At 39.8% G+C, this 25,041-nt stretch overlaps 1 protein-coding gene and 1 long non-coding RNA gene across 2 annotated transcripts; both read left to right on the top strand.

The window, feature by feature from the left end:
• The first annotated feature begins 9,545 nt into the window (after positions 1–9,545).
• LOC135704858 (uncharacterized) lies at positions 9,546–10,257 on the top strand. Its single transcript, XR_010517808.1, has 3 exons — positions 9,546–9,612; positions 9,677–9,746; positions 9,880–10,257. It is a non-coding gene; the product is annotated as an uncharacterized LOC135704858 (long non-coding RNA).
• A 12,252-nt stretch (positions 10,258–22,509) lies between these two features.
• Positions 22,510–23,770, top strand: Josd (Josephin domain containing). The gene is made up of 7 exons (XM_065226372.1): positions 22,510–22,582; positions 22,674–22,776; positions 22,837–22,944; positions 23,014–23,092; positions 23,157–23,249; positions 23,325–23,505; positions 23,567–23,770. The coding sequence occupies exons 3-7, from the start codon at positions 22,866–22,868 to the stop codon at positions 23,699–23,701; spliced, it is 567 nt and encodes a 188-aa protein (XP_065082444.1). The 5' UTR covers positions 22,510–22,582; positions 22,674–22,776; positions 22,837–22,865; the 3' UTR covers positions 23,702–23,770.
• Positions 23,771–25,041: the final 1,271 nt, after the last annotated feature.

Raw genomic sequence — 25,041 nt, 5'->3', positions numbered from 1 at the left:
ATTTGATTCGGATGAGACTCTTAACTTTTATTTGTTTACATTGTGTTTCAATTGGTATTCTTAAGAACTTCACAAAATAAGGTTTCAATATTTAAATTGAGCAGCTCGACTAGCCTGGTGGCTGCCGCTTTTGCTTACTGAGTAGAAGACCGTGGGGGATCCACATTGTAAAGATTCCCTATTTTCAGCTTTTTTACAGGCTGGAGTTGTTGTTTGAACCATTTAGTTTATCAATTTAATTTATCTGTATAACAATTATTCACAAGCATTCTTCCAGGTCAATTCAAGAATAGTTTGATGATGATAAATCTTCCTAATATTCACATTACAGTTATGACCCGATCCTGTCAATCTATCCGCGCATCAGACTGTTATTTTTCAATAATTCCACATAATTGTAATTTCATACCTTCCTCCTTCAAGATGAATGTTTAAGATACACATACTTTGCTAGCTGACAAAATGGGGTCATTGCTGTATAATGATTCTCTTTTTGCAGCCTTCATTCAGACTGGATCTATTGATTTAAATTATTTGAGTTTCTTCCAGCTCTTTGATGACGGAACATCATTAGATTTATACTGTAATGATTCACTCTTACAGCTTTCACCCTAGTTTTGTCTGTTGATTTGATTTGTTTGAATTGGTTTTTAGCTCTTTGGTGTTGGCAGTCGCGGGCGATCAATTTTGCTCATGCTCATGTTCTAAGTTTATTTTCAGCATTTCGATGATGGAACGTCTTCAGATTTATATTATAATGGGGCTTATTACGGGTGTCGCATCACGGTGAAAAGTTGTCACTTGTCGTCACGGTGAAGTGATTCCCATTTGATTTGTACGGTAATCACGGCTCTTATTCTGAGTATCACTTGCTTATCACTGTGTAGTGACACCCGAAATAAGGCCCAATAATACCCCATTTGGTTTTGGCTTCGGGCAAATCCAAGTATAATGCATGATAACACTGATTCAATTAATACCATGGTCGCATCATTTATCAAGGTGAATCCTGATCCAACGAACCCAACTTACTAACAAGATCTCCTTTTCTGTGTCTTTTGTTGGGGTGCAGAGGTAAACACGGCCCACAAACAACAAATGTCACTCTAATATTCCTTCCCTACTCCCACCTGATTGCAAGGACGTGGCCGGCGCCGTTATTGATCTACAAAATATAGAGTCACTGAAACTTGTACAATGAGAATGGACGATCACTCCCAGCCCCATTCAATTGATTCATTGTACAATTTCACTGATTCTGATCAATCACGGAGTAGCAACCATTTATATGTGCAGTCAATCTAAGCTAAGCTAGCTATTGGTTATCGTATATGTATAGTGTTTATAGTATTACATATCTTTCATTATTGACTTTACATCATTTAATATTATTGTAAATTACATTTTATTATACTTAATTCTTAATGTTAGCTAATATGAGCGGCTCCAGGGAAGCATAGTGCCAGCTGGAAAAGAAATCTGAATCGTTCATTATCTGTTTCGTAAAAATCTTGTGTTTATTGTATCTTGTTACATGGCATTATAAGGCATTTTCAATATTACATTACATTTAAATAAGTATTAACCCGGTTACACACATTTCAGGTCATCCAGGTCTTAAATAAGATGGGATCCGTTCCTTTTATCAACAGTTGTGATATTGCATCATATGCTGAAAATATATGAATTATCGCGTATTTCTGTTGTTCATTACATACCAGGTGAGGGCTTAATCAACAATCAATACGAAACTAACGATTTTAAATTGGCTCACCACTTTAGTAGCCTATTGGTCCCAAGCAACGATTAACGTACCCTATTCTAGTTGAAATTCTATTACTACACTATGTTTGTTTTGATTCGCTATGAAAGTTTGACAGATAACATCAGGGGTGTGTGGATTCATGCAGAACATGCAGGGGTGAGTGAAATAGCTTGGGACTGCTTGGGACCGTTGTTCTGGTACTGAGTGAGCCAAAAATAATAATGATTTTCTTCGGGACCCAGTGGTCTTAGAGTTACCTCTATGGCTTAATCATGTTTTGCCGTCTAGTGTTTTGGTTTTGAGATGCCCGATAACCTTAGAGGGATCGGTTTTGCTTAATGAGCAGAATATCATGGGTTTAATCCCAAGCTCTCCCACAACATAACACAACACAAACATATCAAGTATCATTCTAGCTAAAATATTTATTTGCATAATATAACCTGGAAATTTCAGGGTTACATCTTCCTTATTGGGAGCTGAGGAGACATAGAGCTGCATCATATTGTATGTAAAATAATTATTATTTTCATTGCGGAATACCAGTTTTTTTATCCATATAAATGTATTTTCATTATTACGTATTTTAATAATCTGATATATTTCATTTCTCCATTACATATGTTTACTATATATATAAATAAATACTGGGCTGGGAGGGAGCATCAGGGTATCATTTGACCTGGAACTGGACGATTGGAGTGGTATGACAACCGGAGTCTAGGAGGGAATAAACACTATCATTTTCTTTATCCTACCGATTCGATTGTGATGGTGTGAATTCTACTCCAACAGTTTCATGGAGATTGACGCGCCCTTCTTAACAAACCATCCTGTAGGAAGCTTAATAAGTATTGCGAATTGCGTTATTCGATTTGTTGGATCGTATCGTTGGAAGGAGATTCTTAAATTCCCGTGGATTTCACGTAAGTGCCTCTGCTTACGGGTCCACCCCACCGTTTTTGGTCCTTCATACAGCGATATTGTGAATTCAGATCGGTAGCTCAAATTGATCTTGCTATTAAGTGGAGCTGCATACAAGACAAGATCTTCGAAGGGATGGTGGCTACCTTACATACATACATACAGCTCTGGTACTCTCTTCGGTCCTAAGCTAATCGATTCACCCCTCGAAACATAGGAAAATCCACTAACCCCTCATTTTATCTGTCAAACTTTCATAGCGAATCAAAACAAACATTGTGTAGTAAAGCATTGTCCATTTAGAATCCGGAATAATAAAATCATCTGTATCTCGGTAACGGATTGACGTACAAATAAGGTTAATACATCAAAACAAAGGTAATTCACTGTAATTTTAGGAAAAAATATCAATACAAATCATTTATCTTCTTTTCTAATAAAAATTCGCACTTTCTTTTTTATTCCTCCCATCAAACACTGCACACCTCCGGAGTCAACTTCCTTGGCACATTTGTTCCACATTTTGGTCATCTGAATCACGTCCCGAGCCGTTTTTCCACTTCCGCTTCATTATTGCCCAAAATCTCTCGATGGGCCTTAACTGCGGGCAGTTGGGTGGATTTATGTTTTTATCGATGAAATCTACGTTATTATCGCGGCACCACTGGATAACTTCTCGGCTGTAGTGGCAACTCGCCAAATCTGGCCAAAACTTCACGGGACCTTTATGGGCTTTAATGAAAGGTAGTACGTGGTTTTTGAGACATTCTTCCTTGTATATCTTCGAGTCCATCGTCTTATTCGTCACGAACACTTTGGTCTTTACTCCGCAGCTGCATATCCCTTGCCAAATCACCAGTTTTTTGGCAAATTTTTCCATAAAAGCAAACTTAAACTTCACAGGACAATCTCCTCGTGCCGTCGCCATGTTGAATTTTTGGCCAGGAAGCTGTCCGAAATCCTTTTTTGACGTAGGTTTTATCGTCGATGAGCAGGCATCCTTGGTACTTCGTCAAAACCTGCTGGTAAAATTTCCGAGCTCGAGTTTTGGTGACGAAACTTTGCTTCAACGTTGTGTTTGGTTGCTTGTTGGCTCGATAAGAACGATATCCTGCTCGCAAACGAATTCTTCGAACGGTACCGTGAGCAGCAGCGTATTTTTGTGCGATTTCATTATCTTAAAGTCCAGGGTTTGCTCTGACGGTTCTCAACACCTTCTGGTTCAGGCGTAAAGCCCTGCCGTCAGCTCTTTTCAATGCCCTTTTCGATTCCGCACGTGATCTATTTAAAATGAAGGTCATACCTTGAGCATCTGTGCGCAAAACAAAATGTCTCCCCAGCAAAAAATAGGAGAAGTGCTCCACGGCCCAAACAGTGCTTAAAGCCTCCCGCTGGTTTTGATCGTATTTTATTTCCGTTGTAGTTAGCGACTTAGACGCAAAACTTATGATCCGCGGCGTTCCACCCTTGCAATGCTGAACCAACACTACACCCAGCGCGTGTGGTGAGGCATCCGTATAAAGGATGGTTCTATCATGTTCAGAGAAGTAACCTAAGGATACGGTAGAGCGGATTATCTTATCCTTTACAAGTTCAAATGCCTTTTCTTGCTCCTTCCCCCAGCTCCAATTTTGAGTCGTTACAACAGTCCACAAAGGACTAGATATTTCTACAAAATTCTTGATGTATTGATAGTTGATAGTTGATAGATAGTTGTGAAGGGGGGAGGGGGAGAGGTTGTTGTGAAAGGGGGAGGGGGTTTACATGTATTACTTTTCCTCATTGTGGTCACGCCGTGATCCACCTTTAGCCGCTGATTTGATCCTGTTAACTGCAGGACCTAGTGCCACGCCGTCCGAAGCGGTAATGAGCAGAGGCAGTTAACAGTTAACAGTTAAATGATCTTTATTTCTTGTGTTTGTGTGGTTTACATGTATGAATTTTTCAAGTGACACAGATGCGTCTTTTCAACTTTAGTTCCTGTGAAATTTCAATTATTATTAATTACAGTTCCTAGTCCTATCAGGCCTGTTTTAGAGAATGACCACCTTGGTGGGATTGGTTTGATTTGAATTGGAAAAAGGAGTCTACTTATAACTACTATTTACAACTACAACTAACCTACAACTACTATGTACACCTAACCTACTATATACAAATTGCTTATCAAAGCATGTTCTGATAAATTACATTTTTGTGTAAATTTAGTCTTAATTTCGTTAATTTTGGAATCTATTTTGGCAATGCCTGCCTCTTCATGTAAATTTGTTATTCTAGTGTCGAAAGGACGATCAAGAACCATCCTCAGCACTCTATTCTGAGCGACCTGAATTTTGTTCCTGTGAGTCTGTGCACATGATTCCCACACCGGAGCTGCGTAGAGGATCGCAGGTGCTACGATTTGTTTGTAGACGGCCAGTTTGTTCACCCTTGAGAGGCGGGATCTGCGGCAAATCAGCGGATACAGACTCCTAACCAAGGCGGAACACTTGACTACGGTTTTCTCCACATGCGAGCGGAATAGGAGCTTTTCGTCAAATAACATCCCGAGATAGGTTACTTCGGCGGACCACTCAACCCTTGTGCCATCCATGATTACAGTACAAGAGGGAGCCGGTTTTAGTTTGGGTGATTGCCGATGGAGGAACATGATTGTTTGTGTTTTGGAAGCATTGATTTTGATTTTCCACGTGGTGGCATAATCAGCAAAGGCGTTAAGGCATCGTTGAAGTTTGTTCGTTATTTCGCGAGGCATCCTTCCTTTGACGGCTATTGCGGTATCATCTGCGAACAGGAAAAACACGCAACCGTCTCCAAGGGGAGGAATGTCGGAAGTGTAAATGCTGTAAAGCAAGGGTCCCAGCAGACTGCCTTGCGGGACTCCTGCTGGGATGGAAAACGTGTCGGAAAGACAACCATTCAACGATACCTTAAACGACCTTTGCTGGAGGTAGCTACGGGTGATTTTAACCAGATGTAATGGAAAGTTGAAGTTACAAAGCTTGTATGCAAGCCCATTGTGCCAGACATTATCAAACGCTTTCTCAACGTCTAACAATGCCATGGCTGTGGACTTGGATACAGCTTTGTTACTTCTGATGTTATTCATCACCCGCACTAGCTGGTGATTGGTGGAGTGCCCCTTTCTGAACCCAAACTGTTCCGGAAGGAGAATGTTATTTTCCTCGACAAACTTGAGCAAACAATTGAGAATGAGTTTCGCGAACAATTTGCTCAGCGCTGAAAGGAGGCTGATTGGTCTGTAGCTTGAAGCTAGCGTTGGGTCCTTCCCGGGTTTGCGGATAGGTATGATTTTCGCTGTCTTCCAGATACTTGGAAAGTAGTGCAGTTCCAAGCATCTGTTGAAGACAGCAGCCAGCAGAGAGTGAACCTTCATGCTGAGATTTTTCAACACTAGGTTGAATATTCCGTCAAACCCGGGGGCCTTCATGTATTTGGTGCATTTCAGCGCTGAGCAAATCTGTTCCACTGTGATTCTATCCTCCGGAGGGATGGCACAAGGGGAGGAATCAAGGTTGAGTACGCATTGCTCAACCTGAACTTCGAGCGGACTTTGGATGTTGGAGCCAAGCAAGTGCGATTTGGCAATATGCTCACCAATCGCATTTGCTTTCTCCTGAGGGGTGATTATGAGCCGATCGTCATCATTTTCATCTTTTAGTGGCGGAATGGGTTTAGGGTGCGTCTTTAAGACCTTGGCAACTTTCCAGAATGGTCTGGAGCGGTCGTCCAGATTCTGGACAAGCCGCCCGAAACTTTCGTTCCGGAGTGAGACCATTCTGGAAGCAATCTCCTTGTTCAGATTGGCCATTTCACGTTTCCTCGCTAGATCTCCAGTCCTCTGAAACTGGCGTCTACGAACATTTCTCAGGCGAATTAAGAGTTGGGTGTGGGAATCAATGGCAATAAACTTACCCCTCACAGGAACTCGTCGGACGCACGCCTCGTCAGCCACGGTTATGGCTTGGTGGAGTACTTCCAACGCTCGATCGATGTCCTCCACGGAGTCAAGCGGCGGGTTGTCGATGATGTGCCTGTCTACCACGCGTCCAAACTGGGCCCAGTTTACGCGATGGTAGTCCTTGCGCAGGCTTGGAGCAGCAGCTACGTTGTATCCCAGTTCAGCCACCACCGGTTGATGGTCGGAGCTGAGTTCGTTTAAGGCTACCGGCTTGGACAAGCCGGTATTTGAAAGAAACAGGTCTAGCGTCGATGGGTTGCCTGCCGGTGAGATGAATGTTGGCTCGTCCGAGAACCAAACGGAGTACAGCCCATGCTGCGAATGGTCGAACAGCAGACGACCGTTCTGGTTCTGTTGGTAGTTCCGCCATGCTTCATGACGAGCATTCAGATCTCCTCCAACAACGAAGCGGGAACCGGTACGGGTGATGGTGGACAGGTCCTTCTTAAATTTAGCCGCTAGTCCACTGCTGGCGGCACACTGTCGAGGGCAGTAGACGGCGATGAACTGGACGTATCCAGTCGATGACTCCACCTCCACACCAAGGGCCTCGATGATAGAGGTGCGGATATGGGACAGAGTGTGGTATTTTATTCCTTTCTTGACGACGACCGCAACACCACCCCCCCTGGAGCTGGTGCGATCAAGCCGGATAATGTTGTGGTCAGGCAACCAGAAGCTGTCGCTGGACTTTAGATGGGTCTCGGTTAGAAGGCCCACGTCGATGCTGTGCTTGCGGAGGAAGTCGGCAAGCTCAATCTCTTTTGCTCTTACAGAGCAAGCATTCCAGGTGACGATAGTTAGCGGTTTAGACGCCATACTGGATGATGAACTTACCGAGCACCTGGATCTGTTCGGGCTTATTGCGGCACTTACGAAGAGCACCGGACATGTTGACGAAAATTTCCATCAGTTCATCCGCTGAGAACAGATCGGGGTTGTTGTTTTGCGCTGTTGGTTGTCTCCAGAATCCAGGGGGGGATGGAGAGCTTTGGCCAGCAAAATCACCGGAAGCTTCTTGAGGGGGGGCGGGTTGCACCCGCGAATTCGCTTGCCTTTGCTGGGGAGCACGAAGAGGCGGAAAATCCTCCGTCCTGAATGCTGGGGTTTTGTCCTTCTTGCGTCCTGGTTGATTGTTGCTTGACGCCTGCTTTCGGATGCGTTTGAAGTCCTCGCGTTTGGAGCACTGTCTGTCGGAACCTTGATGTGCACCACCACAGTTAGCGCATTTTATCGCCACGGCTCCATCCGCAGGGCAGTTGGAAGTGGCGTGTTCTTGAGCGCAGTTGCTGCAGCGTGGCTTGATGTTGCAGTTGCGGGTACCGTGTCCAAAATTGAGGCACCTCATACACTGCGTTACGTCACGATGGCCGCCACGGTATGGCTCCCACCGTACGATGATGGAGCAGATTGATCGGATGGCTTGTAGCGCATTGAGCGTCACCGTCCCTTTCTGGAAGTGCACCAGGAAAAGACAATCCGGGTACGTCTTCACGTTTTCGTCTCTCCTTGTCATTCGGAAGACAGCGATTGGGCAAGCTTGTACCGGTTGATTTCAGCTTCGACCATCTTGGGGTCGAAGTTTGGTAGACCCCTGATGACTACCTTGAAGGGCTTCTCACCGGGGATGTCGTGCGTGAAGAATTCCGCCTTGGTATCCTTAAGATATTTCACGGCCACTTCGTACTCCGCTTTTGTTCGGAGCATCACCTTGGTGCCGATCCTGCCGAGCTTAAACTCAGCTGCAACGCCCAGCGATGAAAGATCGCCAATCAGCGTGTTGATTGGGACTTGCTTCACCACCAGTGGAGGAAGCTTCATTTTTGCTGCACTCGGGCTGGCAGCAGTTTCGTTGTCGACGGCGTCGCCGAAATCACCAATGACGCTGACGTTCGTCGCGGTGGCATCGTCCCGTCCACTCGCACCATCGGACTGGCCTTGATTTTTCTTCCTCTTCTTTGACCGCTTCACCGTGGCTGAGGTGGTATTCCCTACATCGGTGGGAAGAGTAGCGTACCTATTCGAAATAGGTACACTCAAGCTACCCTCACCGCTGTTCTTCTTCTCCGTTTTCTCTCGGAGCCTGCTCCGGGAGCGCTGTCTTCCCATCACACGAAGCGACCGACACTACTGACGACGCGATTAAACTGCGAATGTTTGGAACAAACTAGAAACTTTAGAACAACTCGACAGAGTGAGCAAAGACCGAACTGTACTGCTTGACGTTTAAGCAGAGAATGAATTGTTGATTGATGAGCAGAGGCATGAGAGCAGTGCTGATTTATATCTTTTCAGGTTCAAGCAGAATGATGTGCAACCAAGTGGTATTCGTTTATGATGACTGGGTTTGGGAAAAAGGCTTATTTCATGAAATCAGTGATAAAATTACCATTTGTACATTTTCAAAAGTTTAAATTGTAACCGATGGTTCCATAATGTGGGCTTGTGACTCTATCACAAGTGCACTCATAATCGACTGTATAACAGTGTTGTAGAATGTCCTAAATCCAACTCTGCTGTTGGTCGCTCACTTTCCCATACCTTTCCATTCGCCTGCGGTACCACTCACTCTCATCAAACTGGTTGACAGCAGGCGCTCTGCCGAAAAGGTTGTCCATATATGGGGTAAGGGGAGAGACAACGACGGGTGAAATAAATATGTAAATACAGCAACATTTCGGGTCTGCTCGTATTTCGTGGTTTTTTGCGGATTATTGCTTGGCATGCTAGCAGGAGTCAGGTTAATTCTGTTTCAACCGCACTCGGGAACAGACTCAGTGCGCGACGTGCTAATTTTCCCAAAGGTTCACTGAAAGGGCGAGGTAAAAATGTGTAGTGTGGTTTTTTTAAATAGTGTGTTTTGTTTAATTACAGGTCTAGGGCTAGTAAAAAGAAAAGTTAGTAGTGTCAGTCGTGTTTAAAAATTTCGTTAGTAAAAGTGGTTAGTAGTGCTAGCTGTAAAATTAGAACTGAAAATAATGTGTTATATTGTTCTTTAAGGTTAGGGTAGTTCGACCAATTGTCACCCCAAACTGACGGTTGACTGTTACCGTGCAGATAATTCTAAAAGAAAAGGTAAATTTATGTACATTTATTGTAAATTTGTGAAAAAAATTATGTATTGTATGAGTAATTATGTGGTTGGTTTGGTTTTGAAAGGGGCAGGCTAATTAAATGTGTATGGCGAGGTGCTAATAAGCGTGGTTAGGTCCACAAAGGGCCTTTTTCTTTTCTTTGGCAGCATTTGTCCTGGAGCGAGCGCCATTGTGTTCGAGGTCAAAGGACAAGCCCGGCATTATTAGCGAAGCCATTTTGCAAAGGCCACGTTGCAGCGGTAAGTCCATTGTGACACGCGTTCGGGATTGGTCCTCCAGCTGGGTTCAGGAGAACCAGCTTGGAGCAGTGCAGCAGTCGCTACCGCGGGTTCTAACGAGCCAATATCGTCCCGCTTCTTTCTCTTCCGCCACCCTCTATGCTGTTTTGGTTGCCACCGCTCCGCGAACTGCATGCACCGGGCGAGTTATCACGCAATCGCCACGCAGTCACCAGAATTAGACCAATTAGTGATTCGCCAGAATAACCACCACCCGCTTCATCACCGCCACCATCCCCCCATCGCAACCACCACCGCCACTGCCGAGAAACCCCGAAAACGAAGCCAAACCGCAAGTAAAATGTGACGTCACAATGTTAAAAACTATGTATCGTAAAATCTAGAATATAATGCTATTGTACATGTAATTTTCTTATTCCAGAACTTTTCATACTAGTTGAAAATCTCACTACCATTTCTTTTGTGTATCGTTCTCCGGACTCGAAAGGAGTCTTCATGCCTCCCTCCCTTTGTGGTTTATTCAGTAGGAAATTGACTCTGTGGCTTTTGAGCATAGAAAACCATAAGTGAATCATTCATGTTTTCTTTCCCCTTTGCCCTGTTTATGGACAATACCCTATCGTCGTGAGTTACTACTGACAGCATAGATGGAAGAGTGAGAGTGGTATACCGTATTCCTTCCTTCCGACCCTGTTGATAACTTTTTCCACTGAGTAGCTGAGGGGTTTACAAAATACAGAAAAATTGAAAAATATTTATTTTAACAGGTTCGTAATGTAATATCCTATCGATTGGCGTATTTGAATTTTAATTTCATCTATAAATGACAAAGTTACAAGCGTTCAAAACCTAACACTCCTTCACCACACATATTTTTTGATTTGCACCCCAGTATAGTCGACAAAGACGTAGTTCTACGTCAAAACAAATGTTTTGTTACAAAATGTAAGGTATATTTCCAAATAAATAAACATTCAGTTTGTTACCTGATCATTGTTATCTTCATTAACAGGATTTCACGCGAGACCTTCATGCTGTACCACATTGACATTATCCTTACGGCATGCCACCGCAAAATGTCCGCGTCGACCGCAAGAGTTGCAGTTCCTATTCATAGCTGGACACTCCTCGCCTCTATGCGATGGACGGAAGCATCTGGAACATCTATTACGACGACTCGACTGTGTTCTGTTCATCTGGTATCGTGAGCTATCCTTGAACCGTTTTGTTGAACTTTGAATCGTGTGTTGACCTTCTCCTCTGCGCTTGTACGGACGTTGGGATTCGCTATTCTGGTTGAACACTGCCAAGACGTTGGGCTCCATCATTGGGGCCGTAATTTCTGCTTGAAACGCTTCGGCTCGGGTCGCAGATTGAACAATATAGTTTGAATCGTAACCGAATGTACGTGCCGCCAACTACGCTGCTACTCTTTTAATTTGGAGTTTTTTCTTTAAGCGGTCCTCCAAACACGCTGCCCTTATTTATTTTCCAAATGCAAGCGGTACTCCCAACGCGCGGCAAAATCTAGTGATCCTCTCAACTCGCCTTTCCAAACAAATTAAGCGGTCCTCCCAACTTGCTCGTTTATTTTAAACAACCATCCATTTCGATGCAAAAAATGGATGTGGTAGCCATGTTGTTTTCCGAAACTAGCATCTTTTTCCTTTTTTTTATTCGTGCAATGGGTGATTTCCTCTTGATTGATAACTAATATTAAAATTCGATTACTTTGCTGTGGAAATTTCAGCAAAACCTGTCACGGTCACCAAATGTGAAGAGCTGAACTCTACCGGGAAACCACCCATTGCAGGGTAACAATGGTACACTTGGATACACGTCTTACCTGCTCAACACTTTCACACTCGAATGATAGCTTGCGTCCAAACCATCTCTGTTGAATGGTGCCAAGTCGATACAGAGGGTTCACGTTATAGAGTGGCAAGACAACAAGAGAAAGCAAGAGAATTAAAATAACAAAAGTTGAAAGAATTCATAAAATGATAAACAAACAACTAATTCCCACATACTCCATTATAATATGCGCAGAAGGTGAGAAACTCCCACAAGAAATCAAAATATATGGTGTAATGTCAAAGGTAGAGGTTTATTTGTTTCCACTCAAATTTTGTTGGAAATGTTTACGCTACTGACATAAACAAAACGCATGTAAATCACAACAGGTCAGGTGTTATAATTGCTCACAAAATGATCATGAAGGAAAGGACTGTAAATCATTGAATGTTTCATGTTTCCACTGCAAAGAACCACATAAAGCATTCGACGCAAACTGTAAAGAAAGATCTCGGCAAGATAATATTCGAAAATCAATGGCATATAACAAGCTCTCATTCGCTGAAGCTGAAAAACTTAACCCTCGTCCATCACAGACAGCTCAAAGACTTCAATCACTGACTGACTTTCCTCCGATAACAACAGACAACGACATTAACAACAAACAACAGCCAAAACCCCAAAATAAACAACAATACCCAGAATAACATCAACAAAAAACAAAGAAGTTAATAATGATAACTACATAACAAAACCAGAATTTTAACAAATCGTAAATAAACTAAAAGTTGAAATAGTAAAACAACTCAACTTGAATAAACTCATCAACAAAATTGAAGAAATTTAAGAAAAGATTAACGAAAACGTTTCAAACAAAGACCAAACCAATTCAAAGGATCAAAATCTGTTTCTTATTAACATCATTTAACAGTTAAATGATCTTATTAACCCCCACCTAATGATCTTATTATCTACAACCACCTAAACCCCCATATCTATCTTCTATATATATAAAAATGAATTTCTGTCTGTCTGTCTGTCTGTCTGTCTGTCTGTCTGACCCTTATAGACTCGGAAACTACTGAACCGATTGGCGTGAAAATTTGTATATAGGGGTTTTTGGGGCCGTGCAAGGTTCTTATGATGGTTTGAGACCCCTCCCCCTTCTGTAAGGGGGGGCTCCCATACAAATGAAACAGAAATTTCTGCATAACTCGAGAACTAATCAAGCAAATGGAACCAAATTAGGCATGTGGGGGCGAGTGTGGGGGTATAAGGAGATAATCATAGGGGGTAACCCCTTAGATAATAGGGGGGGGGGCTACGTACAATATAGCATGCTTTTTTTTATAATCGGCGCATAAACTCAAGCTAATATTGAATCCCGAGCAAGACCGGGCACACTCTAAATAAAAATGGATCCAGTTCGCAATCTAAGTATACTTCAAAATAACATCAATAGTATAAGACCGGTAGCTAACCGTTCACTTCTAACTCATCTATTACAATCACATAAAATTGACATTGCTATCTTATCTGAAATTCAGCTAAAACCAAATGAAGATTTTAAAATTCCTTTAAAAAAAATAAGAGACAAAGGCTATGGTGTTAGTAGCCTTCTTAATAAAAATGAAATAAATGTCCAAGAAATAAAACTTCCAGATGTAAAACCTATAGAAGCAATAGCAATAAAAACAACTAACACAGTATATCAATTTTTATTCATTTCCATTTATATACTTCCAAGTCCTATTAGTAACACTCAAATAAAAAAAAAACCTTTGACTGACTTATTTAACTTTGTTGATCTAAACAAATACAAAACAATAATAGCTGGGGATTTTAACGCTCATCATTCATGAAGCCAACAAAACGTGTACAAGAGGCGAACTAATTTTGGAACTAATTGAAAACAGAAACTTAATTATCATGAACGACGGGTCACCAACGATGTTGGATCATCCAAACATTACTCCTTCTGCAATAGATTTAACTATAGTTTCATCATGTTTAGCACCAACAATTGAATACTAAATACTAAATGAAGAAATCTGTGGAGATCATAAAATAATAATTTTTAAAATGATTAATCAAGCTCAACATTTTTTCAATAATTCGACTCTTATAAATAAGAAAAAAAAAACAATTAAAAACATTAGTGAAATAGATCCAAAAACAATAACATCACCAGAACTACTAAGCAACTTATTTATTTCTAAAATTGATGAAACAAAATACAAACCGATTAAAAAAAATTACCCAAAAAAATGGTGGTATTCATTAATTCAAGAACTATTTCATGAAAAAATAAAGCTCTTAAAGATTATTTAAATTACTTAACCATGGAAAACTTGATGTATTCCAAAAAAGCAAGAGCTAAATTAAAAAATCTATGAGAAAAAACTATTTCAAGATTTCACAGATACTCTTACACCGGATTTAAACTTAAAACAATTATGGCAAACAGTAAAAGTGGAGGGATTCCTCAAAAAAATAATCTACAACTATTGAATAACAGAGAACTAGCCAACAAATTCATGAATCTAAACTTTCCCAAAATAACTAATGAAATAGAATACAATGTAAATAATGATTCAAATCCACTTAAACTATCTGTAAATGACATTATCAATACTCTAAAAACTAAAAAAAGACAGTACTGCTCCAGGTCCTGATAACATTACATATCATATTTTAAAAAATACAAACATTCATCTTCTTAATGTAATAGTCAGCATGTGTAATGAAGTCTTAAATAGCCGTAATATCCCAGTCAGCTGGTTAACAGTAAAAGTAGTTGAAATTCTTAAACCAGGGAAAAATGAAATTTTTTTCACACATCATATAGACCTATTTGCTTAATACCTACATTCTTAAAAATAATCAATATTAAAATTAAATCAGAAATAGCCCATTTCATACAAACAAAATACTCCTTTGGTTTTAAAAGCAAAACATCCTCAATAAATTGCGTTAATTACTTAGTTTCTACTAATAAGAGGGCGCTAAAAACAGGAAACAATGTATCATGGTCACTTTTTTGGACCTATCGAAGGCGTTTGATAACGTCGATATTTCTATATTACTGGGAATTTTAAAAGAAAAGAAATTTCCGGAACATTTAATAGATTGGATATATTTCTATTTGAAAAAAAAAGAAAAGCAGTATTAACATTAAATAATGGCACTACAATATAAAGGATTACAAATAAGGGACTACCTCAGGGCTGCCCGATATCACCTATTTTATTTAATATCTACACAACTAAATTACATGGAACAATAAAAGAAGGAACACTCATTCAATTCGCAGATGATTTTGCTGTTGTCATTGAAGGTATAAATACAATAGATACTAACAACAAAATGAACAGAACGCTCAACACAATTTGTTCAAATTTAGATAATTTAGGAATGCAACATTAGTTTTCATGAACAACAATATTCCAGATGATATAGTTATCAAAATCAACAACAAAACAGTAGAAATAAAACATGCTCATAAATATTTAGGAATTTGTATCGATTACAAATTAAAAATTACAGAAACGGTTAATAAAGCTAAGAAAAAAAAAATTAATATTTAAAAAATGTTAAGCAGGAAAAAAGGGTGTCACCCGAAAGTCCTTCAAAAAGTTAATTTGGCCTATTCTGCGTGGCGTGTGAGGTGAGGTGACACGCTGTCACTTGTGAAGTGACAAATGTCACCTCTGGTGAGGTGATTCTCCGTGCAAATCAAATGGAGAGTCACCTCACCCGAGGTGACAATTGTCACTTCACCATCACTTCACTGTCACCTCACCTCACCTCACACGCCGCGCAGAATAGGCCCAAATAATTCCATATTTAGATCTCAATTAGATTATGGATTATCGGTATACTCAAAAGCAAGTAAGACAGATTTATCTAAGATCGAAAGAGTGCAAAATGCTTCAATTCAAACATCTTGTCGTTATTTACAATCTACACCAAATCACATACTTTATGCAGAATTAGGAGAACTTCCATCAAAAAACAGATCTCAATATCTTACTTATAAAGAATTGCTAAAAACACTTTACTATGAGACAAGTCCAATAAATGATCACTTAAAAGATTTAATTAATTTTGATGAACTACCTAAACACCATAGCTTTCTAGAAAAGATTGCATAAGTTAACAACTTCCACATACTACAATGTAAAACCCAACAGATACAAATACATCAATCAATTAATACTAATGTTATTGAAATAGTACCTATAATACCATCTTTACATAAGAAAAATAAACCATTAGCGTTACAGAAGTTAACCATTCAAAAATTAATTCAAGAAGATTACAATTCATATTTAAATTTTTTTACGGATGGCTCAAAAACAAATGCCGATAGAATTTATGACCATGAAAATAAAATATCGTTCAGTAATAAACTAATTTCTAATTTTACAATTTTAAATGCAGAACTATAGTATGTATTATTGAAGGACTAGAATATGCTATCACTATTGAACAATTTAAAGTAGTTATTCTAACTGACTCACAAAGCGGCTGTATGGCCCTAATAAATAATAGTTTTGAAAATTACCTAGTACAGAAATTTTATGCTCTCGTTCACTACAATAACTTTCAAAAGGTGGTTATCCAATGGATTCCTGGTCATAAAAATATAACAGGAAATGACAGAGCTGATAAAGCAGCGAAACTAGGAATTAACAAAGCTAGAATCGAAGACTATCATCTAAGTATAGGGGACTCACTGATCTGTTTTAAAAATGAATTACTGTCAGAATGGAACGAGGAATACAAAGAACTATCAAATGAAAAAGGAAAAGAACATTATCAAATAATGGATAACATAGTAATGAAACCTTGGTACCATAAAATGGGAATGACTACGACACAAACAATTAGGGTCAGGTGGGGCAAGAGTGCCATATGGGGCAAAAGTGCCACCTGCTTGTATCGAAGCCTGAAATACATTTTTGATATTTCTTATTAATGGGATGCTATAAAAAGCCCTTCAGATATACTGCATCAAATTTGGTTATACATTATGATGTAAATATTATCAAAAAATCTAAAAAACTTACACGTTGTCGAAAACTTCAAAATGTTTTAAGAAATCGATGACATAAAATAAGCTTTTTCTCATCATTTTTCTAAGAAAATTTAATAATACGATGTAAATGTTATTGTACGGTAATACATTTTGCGACCCTCAATATATACATACTTATTGTTGCATGTAGATCCTCAAAAAACGTATTTGAAATTCGTCTTCTCCACGGGGGCAAGAGCGCCATACTTGCCTGGGGCAAAAGAGCCATAGTAAACAAGACATATAACCTCAAAAAGTTGTCGCCTCAGAGTGAAGTTTCGAAGTGATGGTGCGTGTCTACAAGCGAAAATCGTTGCGTAAATCGTGGTCGGAACAGAATATGGTTGCGGCCATACGATCCGTGACTAAACATGGGATTTCTGTGCGAAGAGCAGCAGTGGAACACGGTGTCCCTCGCAAAACGCTATCGAAATATGTGCTGCTGGCGTTGGAACCTGGATCGCAACATTTGGGGCGCTTCGAGCAAGTTTTTTTTCTGTGCAACAGGAACAGGAACTAGTTGAGCATGTTATCAAACTGGAAAGTTGGCTGTACGGAATAAGCTGCCACGATATGCGCAGTCTTGCTTTTCAGCTTGCCGAAAGGAATGGAATAAGTCATCCATTCAACAGGGAAACTGGGCTTGCCGGAACCGATTGGCTACGTGCTTTCCGACGTCGTCACTCTGAACTGATGCTTAGAGTACCCGAAGCAACATCTGCTGCTCGTGCGCAAGGATTTAACCGGGTTGCTGTGGACAAATTTTTTGATCTCCTTAACCACGTTACAAGTTCCGGCAAGTTTGCACCCAGCAGAATCTACAACGTAGACGAAACCTCTGCTTTGACCGTAAGTTGTATAAATTAATGTATCATTTTTATCAGCAAATTAACAGGCATTCCGGTTTACAGGTTCAAACCAAGAATACAAAAATTCTAGCGCTTCGGGGACGTCAACAAGTAGGAGGAATAACTTCTGGCGAAAGAGGCATTTTAACAACATGTGCATGTCAGCAAGTGGCCAATTTATACCACCAATGCTGATTTTTCCAAGAGTTCGGCTCACCGAACAGTTGAAGAAAGGAGCTCCTCCTGAGACGATTTTTAGCTGCAATGCGATGGATGACGACAGCTGATTTCAATATGTGGTTTAACCATTTCTTAAAGCATAGTCGACCAACGTCTGCTGATCCCGTTCTGCTACTCTTGGATGGCCATGTGTCACATACGAAAAATTTAGCGTTTTTGGATAAAGCTAAACAAAATTATGTGACAGTTATCAGCTTCCCTCCACACTGTAGCCATCGACTCCAGCCGCTGGATGTCAGCTTTATGGCCCCACTTTAAAGTCACTTTTCCAAGTCTATCGAAAAGTATTTGAGAAATAATCCTGGCAATGTTGTAACTGTAAATGAGATAAGCCAACTGCTGGGAACAGCATTTATCCAGGCTTGCTCTGCATCCATAGCAGTGAATGGATTTAGAAAGACCGGTATTGTTCCCTTCAACCGCCACGTTTTCGGAGAAGACAGCTTTGCTCCGGCAGATGTCACGGATATTGATCTATCCAGCACAGCACATGAAACAACGGAACAGTCCAACAATAGCACCAATGTTCGAGAAAGCGATGATGAGGATCCTTTCTATGGATTCGGCGAGGAGAGCTTGAAGAAGCCGGATATTCCAAGCTATTTCAAGGATGAAGATAAAGACAAGGAAAACGTTGTAACTGATCAGGAGAAAAAGGCGCCGTTTGCGATAGGGCCATCCATTATACATCCCATACCGAAATCAACAACGAGGAAGGCCTCTAACGCAAAAACACGAAAACGTGAGAAAGCTGCAGAGCTAACATCGAGCCCCTACAGAAAAGCGTTGCACGAGTCTCAAGCCTTTCGAGACATCGGTCAAATAAGGAAGGAAACCAAACGGAAGTCTAAACAAAATCCAAAACGTCGACGTGTAGCTGATATTAAGAGCGATACACTTCCGGATCCACTATGCGATGCATGTGGTTCATGTTTCAAATAAACCAACAACGGAGAAGGATGGACGAAATGTGGTTGTTGTGCTTCATGGTTCCACAAGTGTGTTAACCTTGCTTGCCCAACTTGTATTTGATTTATATTGATTGTATACCCTATTGTTATAAATGAACTGTAATTTTTATTACAACGAACAATAAAATTGCACAATGCTTTTTTTAAGGCTTAATTTTTTTAAATACATGTTTAAAGGAGTACTTGACACTGTTGGTTAAATCTTTCACCTTGTTGACTAAATAAAAAGTAGTTTAAGGAGAATATGAACCGTTTGATTGCGAAATTTTGATGATTTTCTTGTTATTGAGTTATATGGCCGTCTTGCCCCATGGGGGTGGCACTTTTGCCCCATGGGGGTGGCACTTTTGCCCCACACTGTTTTTTAGCCTTTGTTGATAAGGCATATGAAAACAACTAAGAAAAAATATTTAACGTTTACATATTCAGTTTCAGATACAACAGGTTTAAGTAGAGGATGTTTAAGATTCTATGTAGGGGAATTCACGTATTCTCGGCAACCTAAGCAGCGACCTTCTTTATATAGCCTTTTTCTCTATGGAACGCACACATATGCAGTATTGGTTTGTTTACAATCTTTTGCTGCCAGCTGCTCTAACAATTTCAGTCGAAAGAATTGTCAAAAACTGTTTTCAAACGCTTTTACAATGCTCCAATCTTCTCTAGTGAGAGCGAGTATTGTCGGCAACCAGTTTTTCTTCGGCAACCGTTCCATTTGAACTGCATGTAAATCTGCTGTTCTATTATCGGCAACTCGAAATCAGCTACAATTTGTAGTGCGTGTGTTTCATTTCAAGAAAACCTTGCTAGATTGCTTTTTCTCAGTGGTAAAAATATAGTCAAATTGAAGCTGAAAGCATAAAGAATCGTTTGCATGCATTCAGCGAAGTGTTTTCGTAAGAAAATCCACTGAAAATAGTGTTTCAATTTGGGTTGCCGAAAATAGTCTGTCATGCCGAAGCCGTCATTTCCCCTACATCATTTGTTTAAAAAAAAGTTAGATTAACCTATGTTTATTGAAAGATTTTCTTAACGTGGCACACTTGCCCCACCTGACCCTACAATGGGAAGAATAAGAACATTTCACACAGCAACTAAAGACAGGCTATATAAGTGGAATTTAATGAGAACTGAGAATTGTGACATCTGTGGAGTCCAGGAAAGCTTGCTACACATCCTTTATGAGTGTCCAAATCGAAACTTGACCAGAAATAACTGCAGACAAATCCAAATCTCGATGAACATTTCAAAAGGTCCTATCTGCTTTGATCGATTCTCTTTATCGACTTTCTCTTTTGATAACCACGCCTACGCAAACATATTTCGTGCTCTTTTTACCGTATAGTTTGATAGCAGAAGTTATTGTCTTGCGCTTAGAACTTTGAACACAGCAAGGAATGCTTTTGAAATTGAGTTATTAACTAAAGAGATAGTCGATGAAGAGAATCGACGAATGCAGATAGGACTACTTGAAATGTTTATCTAGAAATTCATCAGCATCCTAAAAAATAAAAATCAAGCTGAACATTGCATTAGGTCCTAAGTAACATTGACAGATTCTCATCGTCGACTTTCTCTTTGCATTCCCACGGTCATGTTAAGACATTCCCAGGTATTTTCAGCACACAGTTCGATAAAAGAAGCTTTTATCTAGCATCTAATACGACAAAAACATCAACACAGCAAAAAAAAAAAATTAATATCGATCAATGTAATTCAAGCTGATGTATGAAATAATGATGTAATAGCAAAAAGCAGATACAATATTACATCAATGGATGTAATTTTGTTCGCAATATCGATGTACATCGTACAACGTTATATTACACAACCGATGGATTGACCTGGTTGCAGCAGTTTGGATGTAATATTCAAGAACTTTTTTTCTGTGAAGAAATGATTCTGTGCTCAAGTTATTAACTAAAGAGAAAGTCGACGAAGAGAATCGATCAATGTTACTTAGGACCTAATGCAATGTTCAGCTTGAAATATCGATGAATACCTATATTATATTTAATAGCCGATTTAATAAAAGAGGTGGTAACCAATGTGTGAGTAATGCGCTGGCCAGACTGAGCAGTTATAACATGTTATAACGGTTGTCAAATAATTGTAACATAGAAATCACCATCAAGATAGTGCTATAACATGTTATAACTCTGTAGTCTCCGATCGTGAATTAGGTTTTGCACCGTCGGGGTTAACCTCAATCTGATGACAGTTCAGTGGTACTGTTTACGTGGACTTAGTCGATTTTTTCTTGGGTGGATTTTCTCGATAATTTTTCGGACTGCAGTGAGATGTAAACCACACTTCTGCAATGTCCATGAGCAACATCCTTTCTACGCGCTGTTCCTCGACAATTTTCGAGTTGAAATTCGAAAATTTAAGAATATTTTTTTCGGAAAAACGACTGAGTGCTTGTAAACAGTACCACTGAACTGTCAAAAAGGTTCAGCCGGCTAACACTGAGTTCATTTATGACGCCACGCTGGCAGTTAGGTTTTGCACCGTCGGGGTTAACCTCAATCTGATGACAGTTTAGTGGTACTGTTTACGTGGACTTAGCCGATTTTTTCTTGGGTGGATTTTCTCGATAATTTTTCAGACTGCAGTGAGATGTAAACCACATTTCTGCAATGTTCACGAGCAGCATCTTTGCAACGCGCTGTTCCTCGACAATTTTCAAGTTAAAATTCGGAAAAATGACTAAGTGCTTGTAAAAAGTACCACTGAACTGTCAAAAAGGTTCAGCCGATTAACACTGAATTCATTCGTGACGTCACGCTGCAGTACCTAGTACCTAATTTTTAATTTTTTAGACTAAGTCTTGTTACATTTTCTTAAATTTAAATCTTTTTTTTTTGCACTCATACATACCTACATACATACATACTATTAGGTACTGCAGCGTGACGTCACAAATGAACTCAGTGTTAGCCGGCTGAACCTTTTTGACAGTTCAGTGGTTCAGTGGTACTGTTTACAAGCACTTAGTCGTTTTTTCGAAAAAATATATATTAAAATTTCCGAACTTTAACTTGAAAATTGTCGAGGAACAGCGCGGTAAAAGGATGTTGCTCGTGGACACTGCAGAAGTGTGGTTTATCTCACTGCAGTCTGAAAAATTATCGAGAAAATCCACCCAAGAAAAAAATGACTAAGTCCACGTAAACAGTACCACTGAACTGTCATAAGATTGAGGTTAACCCCGACGGTGCAAAACCTAATTAATTTTTGCTTGAAAATTTCTGGCAGAAGTTAACCAAAACATAACATAAATATCGTACACACTTAATCTAGCTCGGTAAAATCTCCAACAGCCGAGCCAACAGCCGATTACCTCGGCATTTACTTTTGCTGATATCTCTGCAAAATATCTGTTTGTTAGCTGATATCTCAGCAAAATGTTATTTGTTAGCTGAGTCTCGGCAATTGTGTTACTGAATCTCAGCAAAATAAATTGCAGAACTGCTCGGCTGTTGGAATCTCGGCGAAAAAATTTAAGTGTGTATACGTCAATTGACAACCAACTATCACTTGATACGCCTGGCTAATATGGACCAACAGGTCTGTGCCATAACAAGGAAGGAAAAACAAAAGTCTATTTATTGAACAAAACACTTGAAGAAGCATAGCTCAAAGTAAATATGTTTCTTATTAATATCTATTGAAATTTATAAGTATTTGGTTTTATTTCGGTTTAATTTATTCACTAATTCCTTACATTAACAGTTAATAGCCACAAAGTTGATCAACATACTGTTTGCGTAATGACATTGTGATAATTCGTACCCGCTATTTCGATAAACAATCAATAATGACGCAGTTCATTTAGGTTCTTCTAAAATCGAAAATACTCGCATGATAATAATTCTAATATCTGTGTTTATTTTAGATGAATGAAAAAGTAAAAAAAAACACAAAATGGGAGCTTCATCGGTTTATCATGAAAAACAAATCAAAGAATTGTGTGCTCTTCATGCATTGAACAATTTATTCCAAGGTATGTCATGGTAGTATTTATGTATTGTATTAGTTTTATAAAAATGATATATGCTAATATTGTTTTCAGATAAAGGATGCTACAATAAAGTTCAGCTAGACGAAATTTGCCGGAATTTGGCTCCGAATGACTATATCAATCCACATAGGTTTGTGAAAAGGGCATGAAATCAAGTGAATATTCGTATTAATGCATTTTCTTTTAACTTCAAGATCTATCTTGGGCCTTGGAAATTATGATATAAATGTTATTATAACGGCACTGCACATGAAAGACTGCGAAGCAATTTGGTTCGACAAACGAAAGTGAAACTATTTTTAAATCAACTACAGAAATATAAGTAAGTTCAATAAATTCATTCACTACTCTACACTTTTTAGAGATCCTTCGTGCATCGACACCACAACAATAATAGGATTCATTCTAAATGTACCATCAAACTACAAAATTGGTTTTGTTCGATTGCCGCTTCAACGAAGACATTGGATCAGTGTGAAACAAATCAATGGAGAATATTGGAACTTGGATTCGAAATTAGATGCACCTCAAGTAATCGGAGATGTAAGAAATTGCAACCTATTAGCGTTGAACATAATCTTATTTCATAGTTATACTTTTCTAGGAATTTCAAACTATGGAATACTTACGCAATCAGCTACAAAGTAATGATAAGGAGTTATTCATCGTTTGCTCTAAAGGAGTGGATAATGACCAGACCTGGTTGCTACCAGAATACAGGCGAGAAACGTCACAGTAGAATAAAAATAGTTGCGAATTATGAAATTATGGAAAATACATTGCATTTTTCGGATAAATAAATCGGGATACCTATGGCGATTCTTTTAATCTTATTTTCTCTTGTGATGTAAAAGTTCTTGATAAAATATTTCCGGGTATTTTCATAATGCCTAATCCATCATACTGTCCGAATATAGGATGAAATCCCATTGTTAAATTTATTTACCAGTCAAATTGCTTTTTGACGTAATCACCTTCCGATCAAAATAGTTTTCGATGTTACTTAAGTCACCCAATTTCTATGGAGATGCCGTTTGACTTAAGTAACAGCGCTGAGAAACCCGTGAAAAGTGTACGTTCGTCGTTTCGCTTTCTCATTATTAAAGTGAATAAATCGAACTGTTTGTTGCTAAGATGATTTCGGTGGTCCTAAAATTGTGGGAAAACGGGATCGACCAGCAGGTTATCACAGCGGAAAGAACCCGACACAAGGCAGAAACTCGGGTGAACGCGTAACGAGGCCAGAAAAGAAAATGCAACACGGAGCTCGGTACGAAAACATCTTTATTCGCGGTCGGTACAAAAGTAACTGAAAGTCGTTTCTGTTCTTTACTTACTCTTTCTCCTCTCTCTCGTTCGTCGACTAGTTTGTCGACTCATCGTCGGTGTCGGAGTGGTGGCGTATATAAATATCGCCCCCACCAACACTCCTCCTCGATATTGGAGCTACGCACCACGTTCGACTCGATCGTCCCCGTTGGTCAAGCCCAGCGCAGTTGCAAACTGCTTCTGCTTCACGCATCCGACAGGCTTGGTCAGTACATCGGCTACCATTGTCTCCGAAGCACAGTACTTCAGGATAACGATTCCTTTCTGCACCAAATCCTTCGTATAGTGCATTCTGGTATCAATATGCTTGGATAATCTTGATTGGCGCTCGACCTCCACGAAACTTATACAGCTAGTATTGTCCTCGTAGATGACAGTCGGCCCACGTTGTTCCGCATTCATCTCTGCCAGCAATCGCCGCAGCCATACAACCTCCTTGCAAGCTTCGGACAGAGCGATGTACTCAGCTTCCATGCTCGACAGAGAAACATTTCCCTGCTTCCTGCTGGCCCAGCACACTGTTGCATCTCCAACTTGATACAGATATCCCGTATTGGATTTCCTGTCCGAGCTATCACTAGCCCAGTCCGCGTCACAATATCCGATCAACTTAATAGGCTCCACTCTGTTCGTCGACAACTTCAGTTTATAGCAATTTGTACTCATAAGGTATCGAACGACGCGCTTCAGTTCAGTCCAATCAGCTTCTACCGGACTGCTAACACACCTTCCCAAAATCGCTACGCTCGC

This window comes from Ochlerotatus camptorhynchus, unplaced genomic scaffold (assembly GCF_037179485.1).
Source record: "Ochlerotatus camptorhynchus isolate MF236.1 unplaced genomic scaffold, CSIRO-AGI_Acam_v1.1 ptg000250l, whole genome shotgun sequence".
Classification (NCBI taxonomy): Eukaryota; Metazoa; Arthropoda; class Insecta; order Diptera; family Culicidae; genus Ochlerotatus; species Ochlerotatus camptorhynchus.
This window is presented reverse-complemented; position numbering and strand designations above follow the sequence as displayed.